Source organism: Oryzias latipes, chromosome 7 (assembly GCF_002234675.1).
Source record: "Oryzias latipes chromosome 7, ASM223467v1".
Taxonomy (NCBI): domain Eukaryota; kingdom Metazoa; phylum Chordata; class Actinopteri; order Beloniformes; family Adrianichthyidae; genus Oryzias; species Oryzias latipes.
Window position 1 is genome coordinate 29734705 of NC_019865.2, and position 21262 is coordinate 29755966.

The 21262-nt window shown below is 45.0% G+C and overlaps 1 protein-coding gene across 1 annotated transcript in view; it reads right to left on the minus strand.

Annotated features, from left to right (window-relative positions):
* The window catches only part of LOC101169180 (nucleolar protein 4-like), a 121727-nt gene that overhangs the window by 8671 nt on the left and 91794 nt on the right, over nt 1-21262 (minus strand). The window contains exons 6-7 of the mRNA XM_023957018.1: nt 8143-8597; nt 1588-1767 (exon numbers count right to left, since the gene is read on the minus strand). Coding sequence (XP_023812786.1) covers nt 1588-1767; nt 8143-8597 — 635 coding nt within the window. The remainder of the gene's footprint in view (nt 1-1587; nt 1768-8142; nt 8598-21262) is intronic.

Genomic DNA, 21262 nt, shown 5'->3' on the forward strand with positions numbered 1-21262 from the left:
ATCGATCAACATCTGAACAATCAGCATGAAGCCGTTTTTCACCCAGACTTAAAACCACATTTAATCTTTCTGGTTTGGGGTTGTGAGTCTGACAATCATGACGACGAAAAAAGGGGCAAACAGTCAAATCTGCTGCAGTGAATGGGCTCTCAGGTTGAAGGGAGATGAATACACATTAAAAGATGGACATAAAGAGACTGGGTCTAAAATTATCTGACCCCTCTCACAAGATTCAGAGAAAGAATCATTGACTGCATGAAAGAACTGGACTGAGTGACTCCTCCCCCCTGGCGTTTCAAACAGGAAGTACCTGCTGGCTCCAAGAAGCCAAAATCCCACAGACTTCTATAGAGAAATAAACAACTGTCACTCAGTTAATCTATTGGTCAGAATGAAAATTCTGGGTCTGATACCTTTTTTAACATGTTTTTGTTTGTCCTTTTTTTCATAACTTTTCTTTATTTCAAGTTATTCGAATTATAAACTGGCCAATGAGATGCCTCAAAAAAAGCCTGTGGTGCCCGCTGGCCCCCACATTTTCTGCCAACAGGCTTTCAGTGGAAGGACAGTAGTTGCCTTCATTTTCATTGGAGCTGGAAGTAAACCATTTCCTACGGGTCACATCACACTCCCTCAGTCCAGTCCTCCTATACAGTCAATGGATGTGCATTCTTGGTGCATGCTCTGGGTTGATATCGTGGGAGCCAATGGGAAACTGTGACCAAAGGTCTCTGGAGAACGTCCATCCTCACACCAGCTGCCTCTACGACGGATTCCTGCTCTGATTAAAGGAGGGGGAAGATTCTTGCCTCATTGTTTTTCTTAAGGGACATGTGACTTCTGGCTGTTTCACATTTTTCCATCTTTATTTCTGCGATGAAAACAGATTTGAGTAAAGTCAGGTTTTCAGTGTAATTCCTAGCATCCTGTCGTTAGCATCCACTTTGACATAAAGGGAAAATCTTCATAGCAAAGTTTGAGTTCAAACCAGCTGCAAACATCTGACAGAGATTAAAGATTTAACACAATAAAGTTGCTGATTTGCGTAAACTTGAAAAAAAGGGTTGTTTATGTATTTTTCTGCAGCAACGCTGATTTAAGCAGGAAGCTATTGAGAAATTTTAGCATAGAAAATGTTTCTCTGTGATAAAAAAAAAAAAAAACATAATGAATCCGGATTTCTGTCAAAACAAAATATGATAAATCTTTTATCCCTGAGAGATAATCTGTGACTAGAGTGTTATTCTATGAAAAAAACTGTAATGTTGCTTTGATTGAATTATTTACAAATCAGAAAGAACTTCTATCAACTACTTTGCTTCACTAAATCTTTGTCATCTTTAAAACAAATGTTTTCAGAATACATTTCTTGTAGTGGCATTTTAAATGGAAAAATCGTTTTTTTTAGAGACTGGAAGCTTAGAAATATTTAACACAAACTTCAGCTCTGCTCTGACCGGTCTGTGAAAATGTTGTCTGACGTGAAAAACGCTGGAGACCACCGCCCTAAGAGATGGACGCAGCCTTCACAGGAAGAACCGTCCGGATGGAGCTGGAGGTGCCAAAGTGCAACATCTGCTGACTTACATTGAAAGCCTTTAATCTCTCGGGGTCGACGCCCTCCGTGTCGTTTATCTTGTCATTGTCGTCGTGGTCGTCGTGGTCGTCATCGTCGTCGTCGGGAGCCGCCTGGCTGATGTGGCGCGGCGTGCTCAGGTCCTCTGCGCTGGCGTCGATCTTCATGCTGTCATAGCTGTACGGTGGGGACTACACAAACACAAAACACACAACTCTAAGAGGCTCATGTTTCCAGAACCTCCAGCCTGCTGCCGTCTGTCAGTTTCTTTAGCACGGATCCTTTTGAAAAGCGGAGTACATCACACACACGACTTCACCGTCTTTGTGCCTGCGGCTGCTTCCTGTCGGTGAGGCGAGCTACAGACATGAACCAGGACTACAACACTGGACTACACTCAGCCTAAAAGCTGAAAGGTTTTTAAGAATGTTCCCTTCAGCTCAGATCAGCTGCCATGGCTTCATGTGGAAGATGGTGGTTTTCCACATGCACTGCAGCATTCGCTGCCTGTGAGGCCACAACTGTTGCTGAAGGCGATCCGTCTGTGAACGCACCAAAAACTCCTACAGTTCCAGTGACAGGGCGGACTGCAATTCAGATATTCCAGATGTCTTTTTTTTCTACAAATAAAGTATGAAGATTCATTAATGTGTCCGTTTGTGAGAATGCAAACTTTTATATATTTAACATCTGCAGATTGAAATGATCTTAGTATTGAAAAATTTGCATAGAATCTGTTTTTAATATGATCCTTTTCACCTGTAGTTTTCCTTGAGTGCCCCATTGGAACTTTACGAAGCAAAGTGATCTGGAGGATTCCAGACAAATCATCATTAAGCTGCTTGTCTGTGATTGGCTGGTTTTGTGGCATATTTTTAACGCCGAGCTCAGAGTGGAGAGCGCAGAGGTGAGATCGAGAAAGCAGGAGATCTGAGAGAACAACAGCACCCAGGTGTAAGAAGTCACACATGGAACAAATCCTCCATCCATTTTCTTAACACGCCTTTCAGGGTCACTGAGCTGCCACAGCCTAGCCTGACTACTGATGGGCAAAGGCGCGTAAACCCTGGACAGGTCGCCACATCATCACACTCAGTCACACATAGGAACCCTCTCGCTGTGACGACAAAACGTCTCATTCTGCAGCCACAGGGGTGTAGAGAGCAATGGCTGCATTCAGCAAGTCCTTTGTTTATGCGCAGTGAAAAAGGTTTTACACATAAAAATATTATATTTTTCTAATTTTAGAGGCAAAACAAAAGGCTCCTTAACTTTTCTGAATTTTTTCTGTGGGTAGAAAGTCACTCGTTTGTACGGTCCTGCAGGTTTCTGTACAGTTTTGCACGGTTCTGTGTTGCAGATGTAAGTTACTACGTGTTTGGCTGATACCTTGTTAGATTGTCCTTTAACCTGATAAAATGACCAAAAAAGTCATGTCATTTTTAAACCTTTTTTCTTCACTTGTGCAATAATAAATCTGAGAAAGCACAATACTGAACTATCAGATTATTGGGGCTTGATGTCAGCCTGTCAGTAAAAGCCACATGCATGGATGGAGTAATAAAGTATTGTCGCTCTGCAGAACCAAGAGTGTTGATTGTTAGAAATGTTCCTGAATACCATAATCCATACATTTAGGGCAGCAGATTCTTTCAAATCTTAAAGCTTTTCAGTTCAAAAATAAAAATCAAACTTTAGTCTATGTGTAGTTTTTAGTGATTTTCAGGAGAAAGATGCAGAGTGATGAGTGGGAAAAGGAAGAGATGGAGAAAGATGCAAATAAATACAAAGAGACAGATGGAGAAGGGAAGTTTATTATTATTATTATTATTTTTATGACCGCAATTTCCGGACAAGAGCGCACCTGATTATACCTGATTACCCATTACATTTCTAAAGGATAAACCATTTTGTACATACGGTGGTATGAGAAAGTTTGGGCCCCCCTGATAATTATCAAGATTTTTTTTCATAAATCATTGGTTGTTTGGATCATCAATTTCAGTTAAATATATCATGTAGCAGATGAACACAGTGATTTTATTGGATTTAAAGAAACATGTGCAATCATTACTCAAACAAAAATAGGCAGGCGTGTAAATTTGGGCACCCCAACAGAAACATGCCATCAGTATTTTGCAGAAATGAAAGCCTCCAATCGCTTCCCATGGCTTCCAAGAAGGGCCTGGATTCTGGATTCTTTGCAAAACATCTCCAGTTCAGTCAGATTTGATGGCTTCCGAGCATGGACAGCCCGCTTTAAATCACACCACAGATTTTCAATAATTTTCCGGTCTGGGGACTGAGATGGCCATTCCAGAACATTGTTCTTGTTCCTCTGCATGAATGCCTTTGTAGAATCAGAGCTGTGTTTAGGGTCATTGTCTTATTGAAGTATCCAGCCCCGGGGCAACTTCAACTTAGTCACTGATTCTTGAACATTGTTTGTAAGAATCTGCTGATACTGACTGGAATCCATGCCACCTTCAACTTTGACAAGGTTTCCAGAACCCGCACTGGACACACAGTCCCAAAGCATGATGGACCCGCCACCAACTGTGGGTAGTAAGTGTTTGTCTTGGAATGCTGTGTTCTTTGTTCGCCAAGCATGCCGCCCCCTTGTTATGTCCAAATAACTCCATTTTAGTTTCATCAGTCCACAGCACCTTATTCCAAAATGAAGCTGGCTTATCCAAATGTGCTTTTGCAAACCTCAAGCAACTCTGTTTGTGGCATGTGCGCAGAAAACGGTTGAACGATGCACAGTGACACCATCTGCAGCCAGATCACGTTCTAGGTCTTTGGAGCTGGTCTGTGGGTTGAGTTTGATTGTTCTCACCATCTCTGCCTATATGAGATTTTTCTGGGCTGGCCACTCCGGGCCTTTGCTTGAACTGTGCCTGTGGTCTTCCATGTTCTCACTATATTCCTCACAGTTGGAATTGACAGCTGATATATTTTAGCAAGCTTTCTGTATCCTCCACCTAAACTATGACGATCAACAATCTCTGTTTTCAGGTCATCTGACAGCTTGAGATTCCCATGTTGACATTCTTCAGAGAAGATGCAAAGAGGAGAAAAACTTGCACCTTAAATACCTCTTCTCATGATTGGCTTCACATGTGTATGGAGGTCAAGGGTAAATATGCTTGTAAAACAAATTTTGTGTTCCAATAATTATTGCTAAAGGTCGTCAAATCAATAAAACAACAGGGGTGCCTAAACTTTCTCATACCACTGTACACAAGCCGCACCTGTCTATAAGCCGCATGTGCTCACATTGAAACATGTGTTGTAGAATGAAGATGTGTATGTGCTGAAACCACACGCGTGTGTAAGAAGGAGGAGGGAGCGCGTGCAGCGCAAGAGGGAGGGGAGAGCAAAGTGTGCTGGGGGTGCGCATTCATGTTTTATATAGAGAGTGAAGGAGAACTGTGATAAAAGAAGGTTTCCCCCAGAAGAAGATGAATGATTCTTTATTAACCCACTCTGGAGAATCTGGAGGTCTGAACGGGAAGTGAACAACCGAAGGAAGATCCCCGAAGACGGAGAGGAAAGAAAGAAAAAAGTAATCGCAGGAAAGGTTCAAAGCATGATATATTTACAAAGAAAGACGGTACATAGAAAGAGTTTTCTAAGTTTTAGTAAAATACCTGAGCTTTTCTTTCCAAACAGTGCCTGTGACACAGCAGTAACACGGCAGCAATATGGTAATCACAGGGCTGGTTAAAAAAACATACCGGTAAAAGTCACTGAGAGAAAAAGTTAAAATAAAAAAGTCACTGAGAGCACCAGTAACTTATAGACCCATGGCGTGGAGAGGCAAGCGCTGCGCAGCACGTAGTTTTCTTCCACAACAGTGACACACCGTAACGCAGCACTAACAGGGCTGTTTTAAAAACATGAACGTAAAAGTCACTGAGAGCTTTCTTCATCTTCCTCCTGTGCAGTGAAACCATGGAAGTCTTCCTCCTCACTGTGGATTGGAATAGCGTCAGACATTCTTGGCCACACTCTATCTTAGTCTCTCCTTCGTTGTCAGTGTCACTCTGAGGTAGATTCACTCCTGAACTTGCGCCGTCCTCTCCGTCAGCAGCAGACCGGCTTTTCCAAACCCGTTGGTGATGCTGGATTGTTTCACACTGCTTTTAATGATTGCTTTTAACTTGAAAGCTGCGTCATATGCATTTCTTCTTGCATTTCTTCCTCACAGATATACCTTATTCTCCCTCTCTCACTCTCACCCTTTCTGCTTGAGCGCCCCTAGCGGCCGTTAGAAAAAATGCATTAAAAAAAAAAGAAAAATGCATAAATTAGCCGTATTATTAAATAAGCCACAGGGTTGAAAGCGTGTGACAAAAGTAGCATCTTATAATCCGGAAATTACGGTAATTTCATTATCTGAGAAGGTCTGAAAGTAACTCAGAAATGCAGAGATCTGACCTGTAAACTAGTAAAACACATGAGGTTCTTTGTAAGTAATGTTTTTAAATTTGAGGTACTGTTAGTGACAGAAGTATCTTTAAAAAGGTCCTCTACAGGATAGACCCGCCTCTGACCTCTGACCCCTTGGATCATGGGTATTTATTTGCAGAGGAAGGGAAAAGTGTAGGGAAGTTTGTTTTGCTGCTTGGAAACATTGACGCTAATGAAGGCTGCTGCCATGGTAACAGAGGAGCTGCTCTACTTCCTACAGTTAACCTGAGACTGAAGATGGGATTTGACTTAACTAATTATATCTTTTAGTTTTCAGATTTAATCATTTTATCATCCTGCACAAACAATAAGTCAGAACCTTACAATTAATCTGATAATGTTTAGACCACTTTTCTTTTTTGTTTCATGTATACTAAGTGGAATACATTTGTTTTCTTTCTGCTGTAGTTGAGATCACAGTTCCTGCAAATCTGTGGGTCTTTGTTGGAGGAAAAGAGGCGAAACAGACTTTCTTCAAGGCCAACATGTCTTTGTGTTCAGCTCCACACAAAGGTGGAGGCAGGAGGATGGAGAACAGAGATGTCCTCCAGTCACACCTCCGTTCTTCTCCTCCTTACTAAACATCCAGAGCTTCTTTCACTCTTTAACAAGGACATCCCACCTTAAGTTGGCATTGATGTCTTCATGAGCGAAAGCAGATAAAGATTTCACATTTGCTTCAACTAATAGTTGTGTTTTTCTATGGAACCACCAATGAATGGAGCGGCAGACTGAGTCTGTTCAGCCATTTTCATCCAAACTGCAAACACAAGACTTCTTCTCCATGCAGAACCTTGACATCTCTGACAAAAAAGCTGTGCCTCATTCACTGCTGTTTGTAAAGGATGGGTATAATGGAGGATTCACTTCACACTCGATCTTTATTCATGGAATAGCAGAGAAACCCTGGCCTGTATGAAAAAAAAATCATCTTCTTTTATTCTATCAGCTTCATAAAATACCTTCAACTTTTTTCACCTTCTAAGGTGTTTTTACATTAATCTGCAGAAACATCTGCGCATTCTACGACATCAACCAGAAGACATTAACAAGGTTCTTGCTCTGTTATTAAAACATGCAATACTATGAATTCAAAAGATTGAATAAACTTTATTTATAAAGCACCTTGCAGCACCATCAAGCTACCATAGTGCTTTCCATAGACAAATACAAGGCCTTAAAATTATTATGAATATCAGCAGAAAAAAAGAATTAAATATGCAAGAATAAAAAATGATAATGAATAAGTATTAAAAAAAATTCTAAATATGTCATTCTAACATTTTTGTCTCCTTTAACCCCTTAAAACTGGAGATGTCGCCAGTGACATCTAAGTAACACACGCTCTTTGACCTTTCACGCTCACGCTGGGGCTTTTTATCACACAAAGCTGCTTTTCTCTGCTTCAGAATCAGCTGGAATTACGCTAATTTTGTAAAAGGTTGAAGAGCAACGGTAGTCTAAAGAATGTCAACACTGGAGCTAAAGATCTGGAGTTAAAGGGTAAAAGGTCATTGCTCCTCACGATGAACACAATGTTCCTATTCAAAGAAAGGCTGCAGCTAAAGAAGCCTCACCAAAAGTCCAAATCATGAGTCTACCGTCACCGTGCTCTACACTCAGAATGAGGGGTTTTGCTGCACTAATGCATTTGATGGTCTTAACCATGATGTTCACAGAGCTGTGCTCCAGAAGTCTTGTGGTTCGTAGGGATGCGGCTCTGAAAACACGAGTGTTTTGGTCTGGTTCATATTGAGCATGCTCAGTAAAGCTGCAGAGTTCCAGATGCAGCTTTGCCAGAAGTATTGAACCTTCAGGCAGTGAATTGAACCTGTGTTGAACATTTGTTCGTCCTATTACAGAACCATTCTTTCTACTCAAAAGTGCACTTCTGGACTTGCTTTCTGGATTTGTGCAGCTCCAGCTGCTTCTTGACGATCATCAGCTCATGTCTTTGTATCAACAAACACCAGAACACTACAGCTGGGAGGTAAATTGATTTATCGATCACTTGGAACGGGCCGTCAAAGAATATTGGTGTGGGCCCTTCTCTGTGGTGTGCATGCGTTCATGGGTGTTTGGCGTCTTACCTTGTTCCCGAAGTCCCTGCCGTCCCTGTCCAGTCGCAGCTCTGCGTTTTGAGTGTGGGGCTGGCCGTGTGCGTTTGGAGTGTGTGTGCGTGGCAGAGGCAGGGCTGTGTGTGGCGTCATGGGGTTTTTGGCAGTAAGTGGGTACTTTCTGCGGAGCTCCTCCGGCGCACTGGGGTGCAGCGCACCGAGCAGCGCGGCGGCCGCGGCGGACACTGTGATGGGCAGGTGCGGCGTGGACAGGGGAAGGCGCTTGGAGGGCGGCTCGCTCAGGTTCACCGGCTGTTGTTCCTCTGTCGATGAGGAAGAGGTAGGCCTGCTGAAGTCAAGCGGTGCAGAGCTACTGTTGCCATTGACGACTTCTGTTTCCCTGACGATGGCGCTATCCATCAGAGCAGAGGAGGGAGGGGTCAGGGCGGGCAGGCCATTTCCGCTGCCACTCTCTGACGATGAATCATCTGAAAGCAGAGATGGAGGAAGAGCTTGAATTACGGGATAATCCCAGTAGATTGTCTGGACAGTATCACGCTTGAGGACTTTTGTTTTCCGGCCTGCTTTCTGCTGCGGACAGCAGCTATGGCTGCACGTAAACTGAACACCACGCAGCAGCACGTCCTCCTACAAACCCGTGATGCTGCTGACATGCAGGTATGGACACGCCATCACCTCCAGGTCATTAATCCCACAACTGCTCAGCAAAGTTTACAGAGCAAAGGAACAACACCAGACTCAGAGGAGCTGGAGAAACATTTGCTCGCAAAAAAACAAAAACTTTGATTGAAAGTCTTTCTGGGCCTTCGGACTCTCCATCACACGTCAGCATGGCTGGGACTTCATAAAGTGAGCCATACAAGCCTACAAATTACTGTTGGTAATCCCAGAGGGCGTGTCTTAGAGGGTATGGATGTTTCATCAGTGATGGTGTGGCGCTGCACGCTAGGAACGCCACAGTTCTTGGTTTAAAACCGAACCGCACATCATAGAAGCAAACCGTGGGGAAAATGCATCACTACTGCATGACAGTACGTTTATGTTGAAAGTGTTCAAGTATTCATTATTTACTGTTTTCTTTCTTTACACTCGGTCTAGTATGAGTCAACAGCAAGGTTTTTCTTCATTGTTGGTCGTCTATTAGCAAAAAAAACATTTTTATTCATTTTCATTTTTATTTTGCTGCACAATGTGAGGAAAACTCGTGATTTGCGATATTAGTGATTAATATTGCGATAACGACATCACTTGCGGTACATGAACAAATAGCAAAAAAAACAGAAAACATAATTTCAACAGTTTATAAATTACACTGAGTCGACCATCTAACATATAAAGGCTCCATCTGATTGGTCTACAGCGTGAAGGGGTGCATCTGATTGGTCAAATGCATAAATGGATTTATTTGATTAAATGATTCAAGCTGCCATAAGATTGTTTTAGCACATTTAAGGTGACCATTTATTGCAATTTTCGCCATCTTTTATGATATGCATATTGCCCAGTTTGATATCGCAATAATAATGCACAAGTAATGCATCAAACCAAAAGTGTAACCAGAAATGGAGGTTTGAACAGAATTGTGAAGAAAGCGTATTACTGCATCTCTAGTGCACACAGCACATGGGCGGCTGGCATGTTTTCTCTCAATGCTGAAGGATGTGAAGGTTTGTCTATTTCAGGCGAGGCCTTGTTAGCCTCAGCATGACAACAGTTCTTCTGACAGCGACTCGTCCTACAGGAGTCCAGGTGTCAAACTGGCCTGCCTTTGGTCCTTTCATGCAGAGAGAACATTTGTTTCATCATCAGACCCAAAAATCTCAAAGACAAACGTTTCAGGAGCTGTGATCCAATCTTAGGGAGAGAGAATGGGACCAGATTCCAACTCCCAAACTTCTGAAACTCACAGTTTGAATGCCCAGACGGTTCTAAAAGTCCAAATTCACCTGGGCGGTTTCACTGCCACTGACAGTTGGCATGAAGGAAAATCACAGAACAAACTGCCATTCTAACATCTCACATCAGTGAAGATGCAGTTGTTTTTCTTTTTTAGAGACTGAATCACATGTGAGGCTGAGCACCAGGAAGGAGGAAGGCGGCGATCCACTGAGGTTTGAGCTGTGATGACCTCAGAGAGCAGACAACCTCCCAGCGGGACGTCCTCCCCATCACAACCCCAACTGCTACCGGGAGGCAGCGAGGTTTCCTTTACATAGTTAGGTGAACATGCCGGATAACACGCATGTGAAGCCATGAGATGAATCCTCAGACAAACATTTTTAATTGTCCTGCTGCCAACGCAGATGATGAAGAGGAGGAGGAAAAGAGGAAGATGAGCATTTGAAGGACCCAATACGAAGCTCAAGAAGAAACGAGAGCTGAGCACACACCAAAAACTGACACCATATGAAAGTGACTCTCATGATGAAGGAAAGAAGAGACACTGAGGATGTGACAACTGTGTGTGTGTGTGTGGGGGGGGGGGGGGGGGGGGGGGGAAGCAGTTTGTCATGTGTGGTTTTGTGTAAGGATGATTCTGTGTCTATTAGTGGGGGGTCCAAACTGCTTTGCAGGAGATGCAGTGAGAAAAAGAGGTCAGAGATGGATTGGAGGAGGAGTAGGCTAGAAGGGGGGGGGGGGGGGGGGGTCAAGGCTGGGAGGCAAAGGATGGAGGGGGAGGGGTGCAGAGCGTTCGACAAACACAAGCAGGATGGCTGCAGTTTGATCCCGACTGTGTGGCTGACGGAGTCTTCAGGGCTCCATGTTAGGATGGAAAGCTCATTTCTAAAAGCCTGTCCCCCCCCCCCCCCCCATTATGAAGGGGTGAGACAGACACCTCATCCCTCCATCCCGCCTGCAGACGAGCACTCTTCTGCTTCTCTCTTTCTCCTTTATCGTCTTTTTTCCCTTAGCAAGGAGCGCTCATGTTCCTAGCTTTTCACGCTATTCCTTTGTGCAGTCCATCCATCCTCCATCCTACCCTCATCTGTCAGTCCATCCTCCATCCTCCCCTCATCAGTCCATCCATCCTCCATCCTCCCCTCATCAGTCCATCCATCCTCCATCCTCCCCTCATCAGTCCATCCATCCTCCCCTCATCTGTCCGTCCATCCTCCATCCTACCCTCATCTGTCCATCCATCCTCCATCCTCCCCTCATCAGTCCATCCATCCTCCATCCTACCCTCATCAGTCCATCCATCCTCCATCCTCCCCTCATCAGTCCATCCATCCTCCATCCTCCCCTCATCAGTCCATCCATCCTCCATTCTACCCTCATCTGTCAGTCCATCCTCCATCCTACCCTCATCTGTCAGTCCATCCATCCTCCATCCTCCCCTCATCAGTCCATCCATCCTCCATCCTCCCCTCATCAGTCCATCCATCCTCCATCCTCCCCTCATCAGTCCATCCATCCTACCCTCATCTGTCCGTCCATCCTCCATCCTACCCTCATCTGTCCATCCATCCTCCATCCTCCCCTCATCAGTCCATCCATCCTCCATCCTCCCCTCATCAGTCCATCCATCCTCCATCCTCCCCTCATCAGTCCATCCATCCTCCATCCTACCCTCATCTGTCAGTCCATCCTCCATCCTACCCTCATCTGTCAGTCCATCCATCCTCCATCCTACCCTCATCAGTCCATCCATCCTACCCTCATCAGTCCATCCATCCTACCCTCATCTGTCCGTCCATCCTCCATCCTACCCTCATCAGTCCATCCATCCTCCATCCTACCCTCATCTGTCCATCCATCCTCCATCCTACCCTCATCTGTCCATCCATCCTCCATCCTCCCCTCATCAGTCCATCCATCCTCCATCCTATCCTCATCTGTCCGTCCATCCTCCATCCTACCCTCATCTGTCAGTCCATCCATCCTTCCCTCATCAGTCCATCCATCCTCCATCCTACCCTCATCAGTCCATCCATCCTCCATCCTATCCTCATCTGTCCGTCCATCCTCCATCCTACCCTCATCTGTCAGTCCATCCTCCATCCTCCCCTCATCAGTCCATCCATCCTCCATCCTACCCTCATCTGTCAGTCCATCCTCCATCCTCCCCTCATCAGTCCATCCATCCTCCATCCTACCCTCATCTGTCCATCCATCCTCCATCCTACCCTCATCTGTCAGTCCATCCTCCATCCTACCCTCATCTGTCCGTCCATCCTCCATCCTCCCCTCATCAGTCCATCCATCCTCCATCCTACCCTCATCTGTCAGTCCATCCTCCATCCTACCCTCATCTGTCAGTCCATCCATCCTACCCTCATCTGTCCGTCCATCCTCCATCCTACCCTCATCTGTCAGTCCATCCATCCTACCCTCATCTGTCCATCCATCCTCCATCCTCCCCTCATCAGTCCATCCATCCTCCATCCTACCCTCATCTGTCAGTCCATCCTCCATCCTCCCCTCATCAGTCCATCCATCCTCCATCCTACCCTCATCTGTCCGTCCATCCTCCATCCTACCCTCATCTGTCAGTCCATCCTCCATCCTACCCTCATCAGTCCATCCATCCTCCATCCTACCCTCATCAGTCCATCCATCCTACCCTCATCAGTCCATCCATCCTACCCTCATCAGTCCATCCATCCTACCCTCATCTGTCAGTCCATCCATCCTACCCTCATCAGTCCATCCATCCTACCCTCATCTGTCCATCCATCCTCCATCCTACCCTCATCAGTCCATCCATCCTACCCTCATCAGTCCATCCATCCTACCCTCATCTGTCAGTCCATCCATCCTCCCTTCATCAGTCCATCCATCTTCCATCCTACCCTCATCAGTCCATCCATCCTCCATCCTCCCCTCATCAGTCCATCCATCCTCCATCCTACCCTCATCTGTCCATCCATCCTCCATCCTATCCTCATCTGTCCGTCCATCCTCCATCCTACCCTCATCTGTCAGTCCATCCATCCTACCCTCATCTGTCCATCCATCCTCCATCCTCCCCTCATCAGTCCATCCATCCTCCATCCTCCCCTCATCTGTCCATCCATCCTCCATCCTCCCCTCATCTGTCCATCCATCCTCCATCCTACCCTCATCTGTCCGTCCATCCTCCATCCTACCCTCATCTGTCAGTCCATCCATCCTACCCTCATCTGTCCATCCATCCTCCATCCTCCCCTCATCAGTCCATCCATCCTCCATCCTCCCCTCATCAGTCCATCCATCCTCCATCCTACCCTCATCAGTCCATCCATCCTCCATCCTACCCTCATCTGTCAGTCCATCCATCCTCCATCCTACCCTCATCAGTCCATCCATCCTACCCTCATCAGTCCATCCATCCTACCCTCATCTGTCCGTCCATCCTCCATCCTACCCTCATCAGTCCATCCATCCTCCATCCTCCCCTCATCAGTCCATCCATCCTCCATCCTATCCTCATCTGTCCGTCCATCCTCCATCCTACCCTCATCTGTCCGTCCATCCTCCATCCTACCCTCATCTGTCAGTCCATCCTCCATCCTCCCCTCATCAGTCCATCCATCCTCCATCCTACCCTCATCTGTCCATCCATCCTCCATCCTCCCCTCATCAGTCCATCCATCCTCCATCCTACCCTCATCTGTCAGTCCATCCTCCATCCTCCCCTCATCAGTCCATCCATCCTCCATCCTACCCTCATCTGTCCATCCATCCTCCATCCTACCCTCATCAGTCAGTCCATCCATCCTCCCCTCATCAGTCCATCCATCCTCCATCCTCCCCTCATCAGTCCATCCATCCTCCATCCTACCCTCATCTGTCCATCCATCCTCCATCCTCCCCTCATCAGTCCATCCATCCTCCATCCTACCCTCATCTGTCAGTCCATCCTCCATCCTACCCTCATCAGTCCATCCATCCTCCATCCTACCCTCATCTGTCCATCCATCCTCCATCCTCCCCTCATCAGTCCATCCATCCTCCATCCTACCCTCATCTGTCAGTCCATCCTCCATCCTACCCTCATCAGTCCATCCATCCTCCATCCTACCCTCATCAGTCCATCCATCCTACCCTCATCAGTCCATCCATCCTACCCTCATCAGTCCATCCATCCTACCCTCATCTGTCAGTCCATCCATCCTACCCTCATCAGTCCATCCATCCTACCCTCATCTGTCCATCCATCCTCCATCCTACCCTCATCAGTCCATCCATCCTACCCTCATCAGTCCATCCATCCTACCCTCATCTGTCAGTCCATCCATCCTCCCTTCATCAGTCCATCCATCTTCCATCCTACCCTCATCAGTCCATCCATCCTCCATCCTCCCCTCATCAGTCCATCCATCCTCCATCCTACCCTCATCAGTCCATTCATCCTCCATCCTACCCTTATCTGTCCATCCATCCTCCATCCAGTCCTAAAGCTCACACGAAGACATCTCCAGTCCTCTTTCAGGCTGATAACACAGAATTGACGCTCACATTAAGGGAGTGTGAGTGAAAGCCATGTGCAGCACAACTGATATTTGACTGTAAAAACAAAAGGACACAGCCTGAAATACCAATGGAGCAATATTTTAATACGAATTGAAGACATCCAGCCAAATGTTTGCTTGGTGCAGACGAGTACACCAATTCTTCTGCTTCTATTTAATCTGTTGGTCACTAATGGAATACAGTAAAAACAATGTGCCTTATTGAAATAACTTGGATTAAATTAGACTAAAAAAACATGAATCATTTCGACTAAATTGGATTATGACCAACATGACAAGGCTTATAGGATGAAAGCAGCTTCAAGATGTTTTATCATGGAATGGATGGAAAAAGGAACAGAGGAGGAGAGATCCTGAAGGAGGAGTTTAATTTAAAAAAACGTTCTGGAGATGAAGAGAGGGTCAGATAGATAGATGAGTCTGAAGTTGAAGATGTTGAATGTTGTCAGTGGTTTTTCACCCCAGGTAGGAGGAACAAACTTTAACAGAGATGTGGAAGGAACTGATGGAGATGTTTGGTGTTCAGAACAGGAATGCTTAGGGACGGATGGGGTTGGAAAAATGTCTTCAGGGGTGAAGACATTTTTCCAGAAAACAGACAAAACATAGGTGGACGTATAACTGTGGAGGGAGGAGAACACAAGGTGATTACATCTTGTAGATGTAAGAATCTGAAGGAGATGAGTGAGAATGTTGCAGCTGGGGAGACTATGGAAAGACAGTATAAGGTGGTGGTGTGAGGATGACTGTGATGGTGAGGAAGATGAAGAGGACAAGAGCAGAAAATTATAGGAATATACAGATTCTTCCAATTTAGAAGAAATGTGGCTTTGGAGAGCCATCAGCAGTCTTTTCCTCGTGTTGCACTGCATGTCCTCCATCAGCTCAGTCAGACGTTCACAGACAGGTAACCACCAGCAGCAGACGGAGGCCTAAACCAAACGGGACGCCTCACTGTCCCTCGTTTCCACACTGAAGGCTGAAGGGAGCAGGAAGCCGTCTGAGCGGCCTCGTGCGCTGCAGCTGTGCCCATCCAAACAGTTTCTAACAGTCAGCTGAATGTCTGTGGAGAGCTGTGCACAGCAGCATGCACATCTGCCAAAGGAAGAGTGGAAACTCGTGTCAATGCTCCCGTCCAATAGGGCATCTCTGACTGCATTTGGAATGATGTGGACCAGAGACTGGAGACTTGGTGAGCAACGTAAAATGAAAAACTACGGCCTACAGGTGCTGCCCTCCTCCTTTGACTACATGCCCTTCACTCTCCCTTTCTGCCCCTGCCACCCAGGTCAAAGCTTCATGTGACAAATTCACGAAAATGGCAGCCAAGTTAGAGGTCCTGTGGGCATCCCATAATAATTTCAAAACTTTCTTTGGACGCCCCGACACACGTTTTGGTTTTGTTAGTGGATTTTGAAATGTCTTTTCTGAACCCATTAAAGAGATTTTGGCCCCATTGACTATTAGAGGTTTTGCCCGCTGTGATGTCATCTCTTTTTTTTTTTAGGTGTGAGTTTGTGAGTATGTGGCTGGAGCAAGACTTTCATACAAAGGTGCTGTAGGACAGAACAATCTGGACTTTCCATCCAGGACTGCTGCCGGACAGAAAGATGAGTAAAATCTAACAAGACCAAAAATATTAGAATTATTTAACCAAATGTAAGAGAAAACGAACATATTCAGTCAAAGGATAAAGCAACTAAATACATCAATACATCCATGAAAGTGTCTTGGGAACCCATTATAAAACTAAAACAGCTGTTTTCTAGTAACAGGAACATGTGAGACATGAGGATCAGTACCTGACTAAAAAAACACGTAAAAATGAATCCAACAAAGGAAAAAGAAAGCTAAGAAAAGTCAACTGAAGGCACCGATCCTTAAATCGTTTCAAACACGTGTTCTTCAAAGTCAGACTGGGTCTATTTGATGCTTGATTCTTGGGTTTTGCTGCATGTTTATCTGCTGTCAAGAGGAAAACATGAGGAACAGGTCTTTGGGAAGAAACTGAGGTAAAACATGCTGGCAGCAGTCTACAACAACTCATGCTCATTGTAGTGCCAAAGTAGTTTTTCTAATATTTCGCCTAATGGAACAGCTTCCCTGAAGTTTGATATAAAAACATTACAAAGTAGTAATAACTGACCTACGATGGCTTTTCCAGCAGTGAAGCTACTCTAAACCTGCTCAATCTGGGAATTGTGCCACATGCACAGTCCCATCAGTGAGGGGATTCTCAGGCTCAGTGTTCTGTCTTAGGTTCTTCCCCCCGTGTCCTGCTGACCCACAAAATTCACGAACAAGGTGCAAAACTACACTCAGGAAGCCACTCCACCCCTGCACATGTTCCTGCTGCGTGCACGCCCCCTCTGCGTGCACGCTCCTGCTTACAAACTGGACGTTTGTGTTTCTCCACCTGTCGCTCACTGAGCCAGGGCACACTGACGGTGATGCATGGCAGCATTTAGGCTGGGCTGTATTCCCAGAGGCGCCGGGGGCCCTGGGTGCTCACCACACAAACACACACACCAGCAAACGCAGATGCCCACTGAGGGAAAGCAGGACAGGTGGACCAACACATTCAATTACTGGTGACAGTCTACTGGGAGGTGGTGGAGCAGACACTCTGTATCAGCTGACACACATTGCAGCCTTGGACTGTTAACAAGTTACAGTGATGTTCATGAAAGCAGCAAGGAGATGGAGGCGCCATCAACGTCAACCTTGACACGGGGGAGGGGGACGCTGCCAACAAAGAAACCTCTTCCTGCTTCCTCTTTGTCTTCTAGTTCTTCCTGAGGGATGTTGTTGTTGCACAGCAACAGTTTGAGCCAGAGCTGGAACGATTCATTGATTCATCAGTTTCTATTGTATTCCAATGATTCAAATAGCTCAATCTGTCAGAGGAAAATGTTCATCAAATTGACCTATACCACTAAAATTACAATGCTTCAAAATGAAATCATTTGATTACATCAATATTAGAAAATACCACTTCAATTGAGACAGGATAGGTTTTATTTTACTATTAAGTAAAAACAACCACGTGCGTCATAGCGGACAACACACAGAGAAACTGATCAGTCCATCATTTCAGTCCAATGTGTGGACAGACTTTGTATAAAGTCATGTGACCATCCAGTGTCTAGAATGTTCTAAGAATGTTCCCTTTGGATTCTTTGGATGTGGAAAAACAACAGTGGTGAACTTTAGGAAACTAACATGTGAATGGATTTCACATTCATTCTAGTTTACTTGTTTGTTTGGACACATGTTTCATTTAACTTGATGATCTGGAAGAAATCCAAGAATCTGGAAAACTTCACTGGTGGAAGTTTTGGATAAAGATGATCTGGATCCATTTTAGATCAGTGTATGGGATCGTTCACAATGTACCAATATCGACTATGAATCCAGTCAGGCACCACAGTTTATTCTATAAATCATATTGTTAAAATGCTAGTTTTGAACCAACATCCTTTGGAGAGTCCTGCAGTTTGCATGGAGCGACTCTGCATGTGATCATGTTTGCACTGTCTGAACTCAGACTTCAGGGAGGAAGGAACCGGACCTTCATTCAAAAACAGCAGCTTCTTGATTGATTGCACATATTTTTTAGTTTCAAGTCCATTTTTCTTACTTCAAGTGCAAAAAAAAAACACCCCAAATTTTACGCTCAAAACAGTTAGTGTTGCACTTGCAATAATGGCACAAAAGTCACTCCGTACCCTTAAGGTGGTCGTATGAGGCTCAAGGAACCTGCAAGACACACCTGCCCTCTTGTCCGGCCCCTCCACGGGCCGGACAACCCAAAAACCTACAGCACCAGTGTGGGTCAACCCCCCATGCTAGAGCTAAAGGTGTCGCTTTTTAAGGAACATAAACTGTTGTTAAATTGTGAACACAGAGTTCACGAGATATTGAAGGTTCTGGATTCCTGCACAGACACACAGCAAACAAAAACCAACAGAACCTTTCCCTGACAGAAACAATCTGTGATCTTTTGCGTATTTCTACTGTTGTCTATTCTTCCTAAAGTGCACTCTATTGATTTTGTGTCATTATGAAGAAAGAAGAAGGCAAAGAAAAAAAGGAAGAGGAGTGAGGGAGAGAAAACAGTTCAGAAACAGAAGAAAAAGTCAAACAAAAGAAGCTGAGAGGGGAAACACGTGAATCAGAAGAAAAGAAAACATTCACAAACACAAACAATTAGTGAGGAAGTGACAATGAGAGGAAGAGGAGAAGTGTGTTCCACAGCTGAACAAAGAAAGGAGCTGAGAGGAGCAGCATGGACAGGAGCTGAGAGGAGGATCCGGTCCCTGGAGAAGAGAAGCATCAGGGGGAGCCTTACCCGTTCTTTCTGGGGGTGTAACCACCTCACATGGGATTACAATGGATTATCTGTGCAGTGCAGAAGTCACCCTGCTTGTCTGGCATTGCCATGGCAACACCCCTGTGAGTCCAACCCCACCCTTCCGATTACACACAGTGATGCCCCTCCTATCTCTATGGTGGTATTTAAGGAGCACTGCACATTAGCCTGACGAGCACCATAAACATTTTAAAGGCTTGTTTTGCAGTAAAGTCAGGGAGAAGGTCAGCAGGTGTGACCAGGTGTCACGCCCATGGAGGCAGCACAGAAGAATGACGATAACGATTCTGAATGCAAGCTTTGAAATGAAGATTTCAAACATCGTAAATACCATGTGAATGGATGGTGATGAAAATCTCAAGGGTTTAAAAATGGATTTTATTTTATTATTTAAGTAAGCCCTCCCAAATATCTCTTCTGTATAGCTCTGTGGCTATAAACACCCAGAATCTTCCCAAAAAGCACCAGATGCTACACTTCCTCAAATGACCACTAGGGGCTGGTTTTAGAGGGCTGCAGTTCTTCTTAACTCACATGTTAAACACTAGAAAAATACATGTGTGCAGCCTCGTATTTAAAAGCCTTTCTGACATTTAATGCTTTATTTTCTACTCATGACAGTTTTTTTATTTACTGTTTGTGTGTCATCAAAGCTGACTTCCACCAAAAAAAAGTCACCTCAGTTGAAAGTTTTTTTAAATGGACGCCGCCATGTTGGAGCTGGACAACGTCAATAAGCAGTAATTCGTCCGAAAGGGTCTGAGTCATTGTTTCTATGACAACCACTCTCCCCAATCAGGAGTGAGCTTGTTAGAAGTCCACCCCCCTTCCACTTGAAAGCGGGCTTGGGAGAATGTGTCAAACGCTTTGAACATTAGACGTGAGACCACATGCTTTTATTGAGGCATCTGATTGGTCACTTTATAACTAATAACTTGACCTACAGAGAAAATATGAAGAAATTTGGATTTTAAAAAACGTCTAAAAAAAGGTATCAGATCAAGACTGTTTATTCTGACTAATAGAATGACTGAGTAACAGCTGTTTATTTCTCTATAGAAGTCTATGGCATTTTGATTTCTTGGAACCAGCAGGTAATTCCTGTTTGGAACACGAGGGGGAGGGGCCACTCAGTCCAGGTCTCTTATTCAGTCAAAGAGCAGAATTCTATTGGGGCAACATGTCGCTTGGTGTCTCATTCCTCCTGCAGCAAGCAGGCTCACACACACTGCACCAAATGATGCAAAAAATACAATTTCTAGAAGAACAACTTTGAAAAAGATGCACACTTTAAAGATTATTGAACATATCATATTGTCATCTTCCTGCCTGGTCTAAAAAAGGCACCTCTGTTCAGCCAGACAGACGAGGGAAATCAGTTGGCCTCTTTCATCCGTCATTTCAGGATTGGTAAAAAAAAACACTAAATACTGAAGTATCACGGACGTGTTTGCTGATAGAAGGACAGTGTGTGTGTGTGGTGGTGGTGGTGGTGGTGGTGGTGGGGGGGGGGGGGGGGCTTTGTGAGGTATAAGGCTGCCCAGTGTGAGGAGGTGCTGGAGGTCAGGAGAACGAGACGGGAGGATGGTACAGTCAGCAGACATGCAACAAAGACACTGCTGTCACAGCCTGCCACTGATCACACACACACACACACCCACCCACACACACACACACCCACACACACTAAAACACACACACAGGCCCATCAGAGATCCTTTGTTCACACAGACAACCCTAACTTCTCCCTGCAGACAGTCCTCTTCCACTTTCAGTTTTTTGTGTCATTGAACCCAAACCGGTCGCACTTTAGAGGTTAGAATAGTTTATCAGGTCAGCATTCAAAAAAATCTGTTATCCAGTTTCAGGCTCAGTATGAAGGATAACATTGAAAATTCACCGACATACTTCTACAGGGATTTGTAAAACACAGAAGTACTTTGACCTTTGACTCGATTCACCCAAAAACATTTTTTGTGTTTAGTCTTTAAGGCAAACTTCTTTACAAATTGGCTTGTATAAATAAGTCTTATAATATATATATATATATATATATATATATTCATGTGTAATTCTTTTACACACACTTATAGAAATGATTCCCTGTGTGTTGGTGCAGACTGCTGCCATGGTTACTGTTCTGAGTCACAGAATTGATTTGATGTTTGGTTGCTGTACAAAGTCACAACACAGAGTCAGACGTCTGGACCGTCTAACAATGATCCACGCTGGAGAGAAGGGAGACCACAGCAGACGTTTCCACTGCGTCAGTCACACACGAGTCTGGAGGCTGCACCGCACAGCA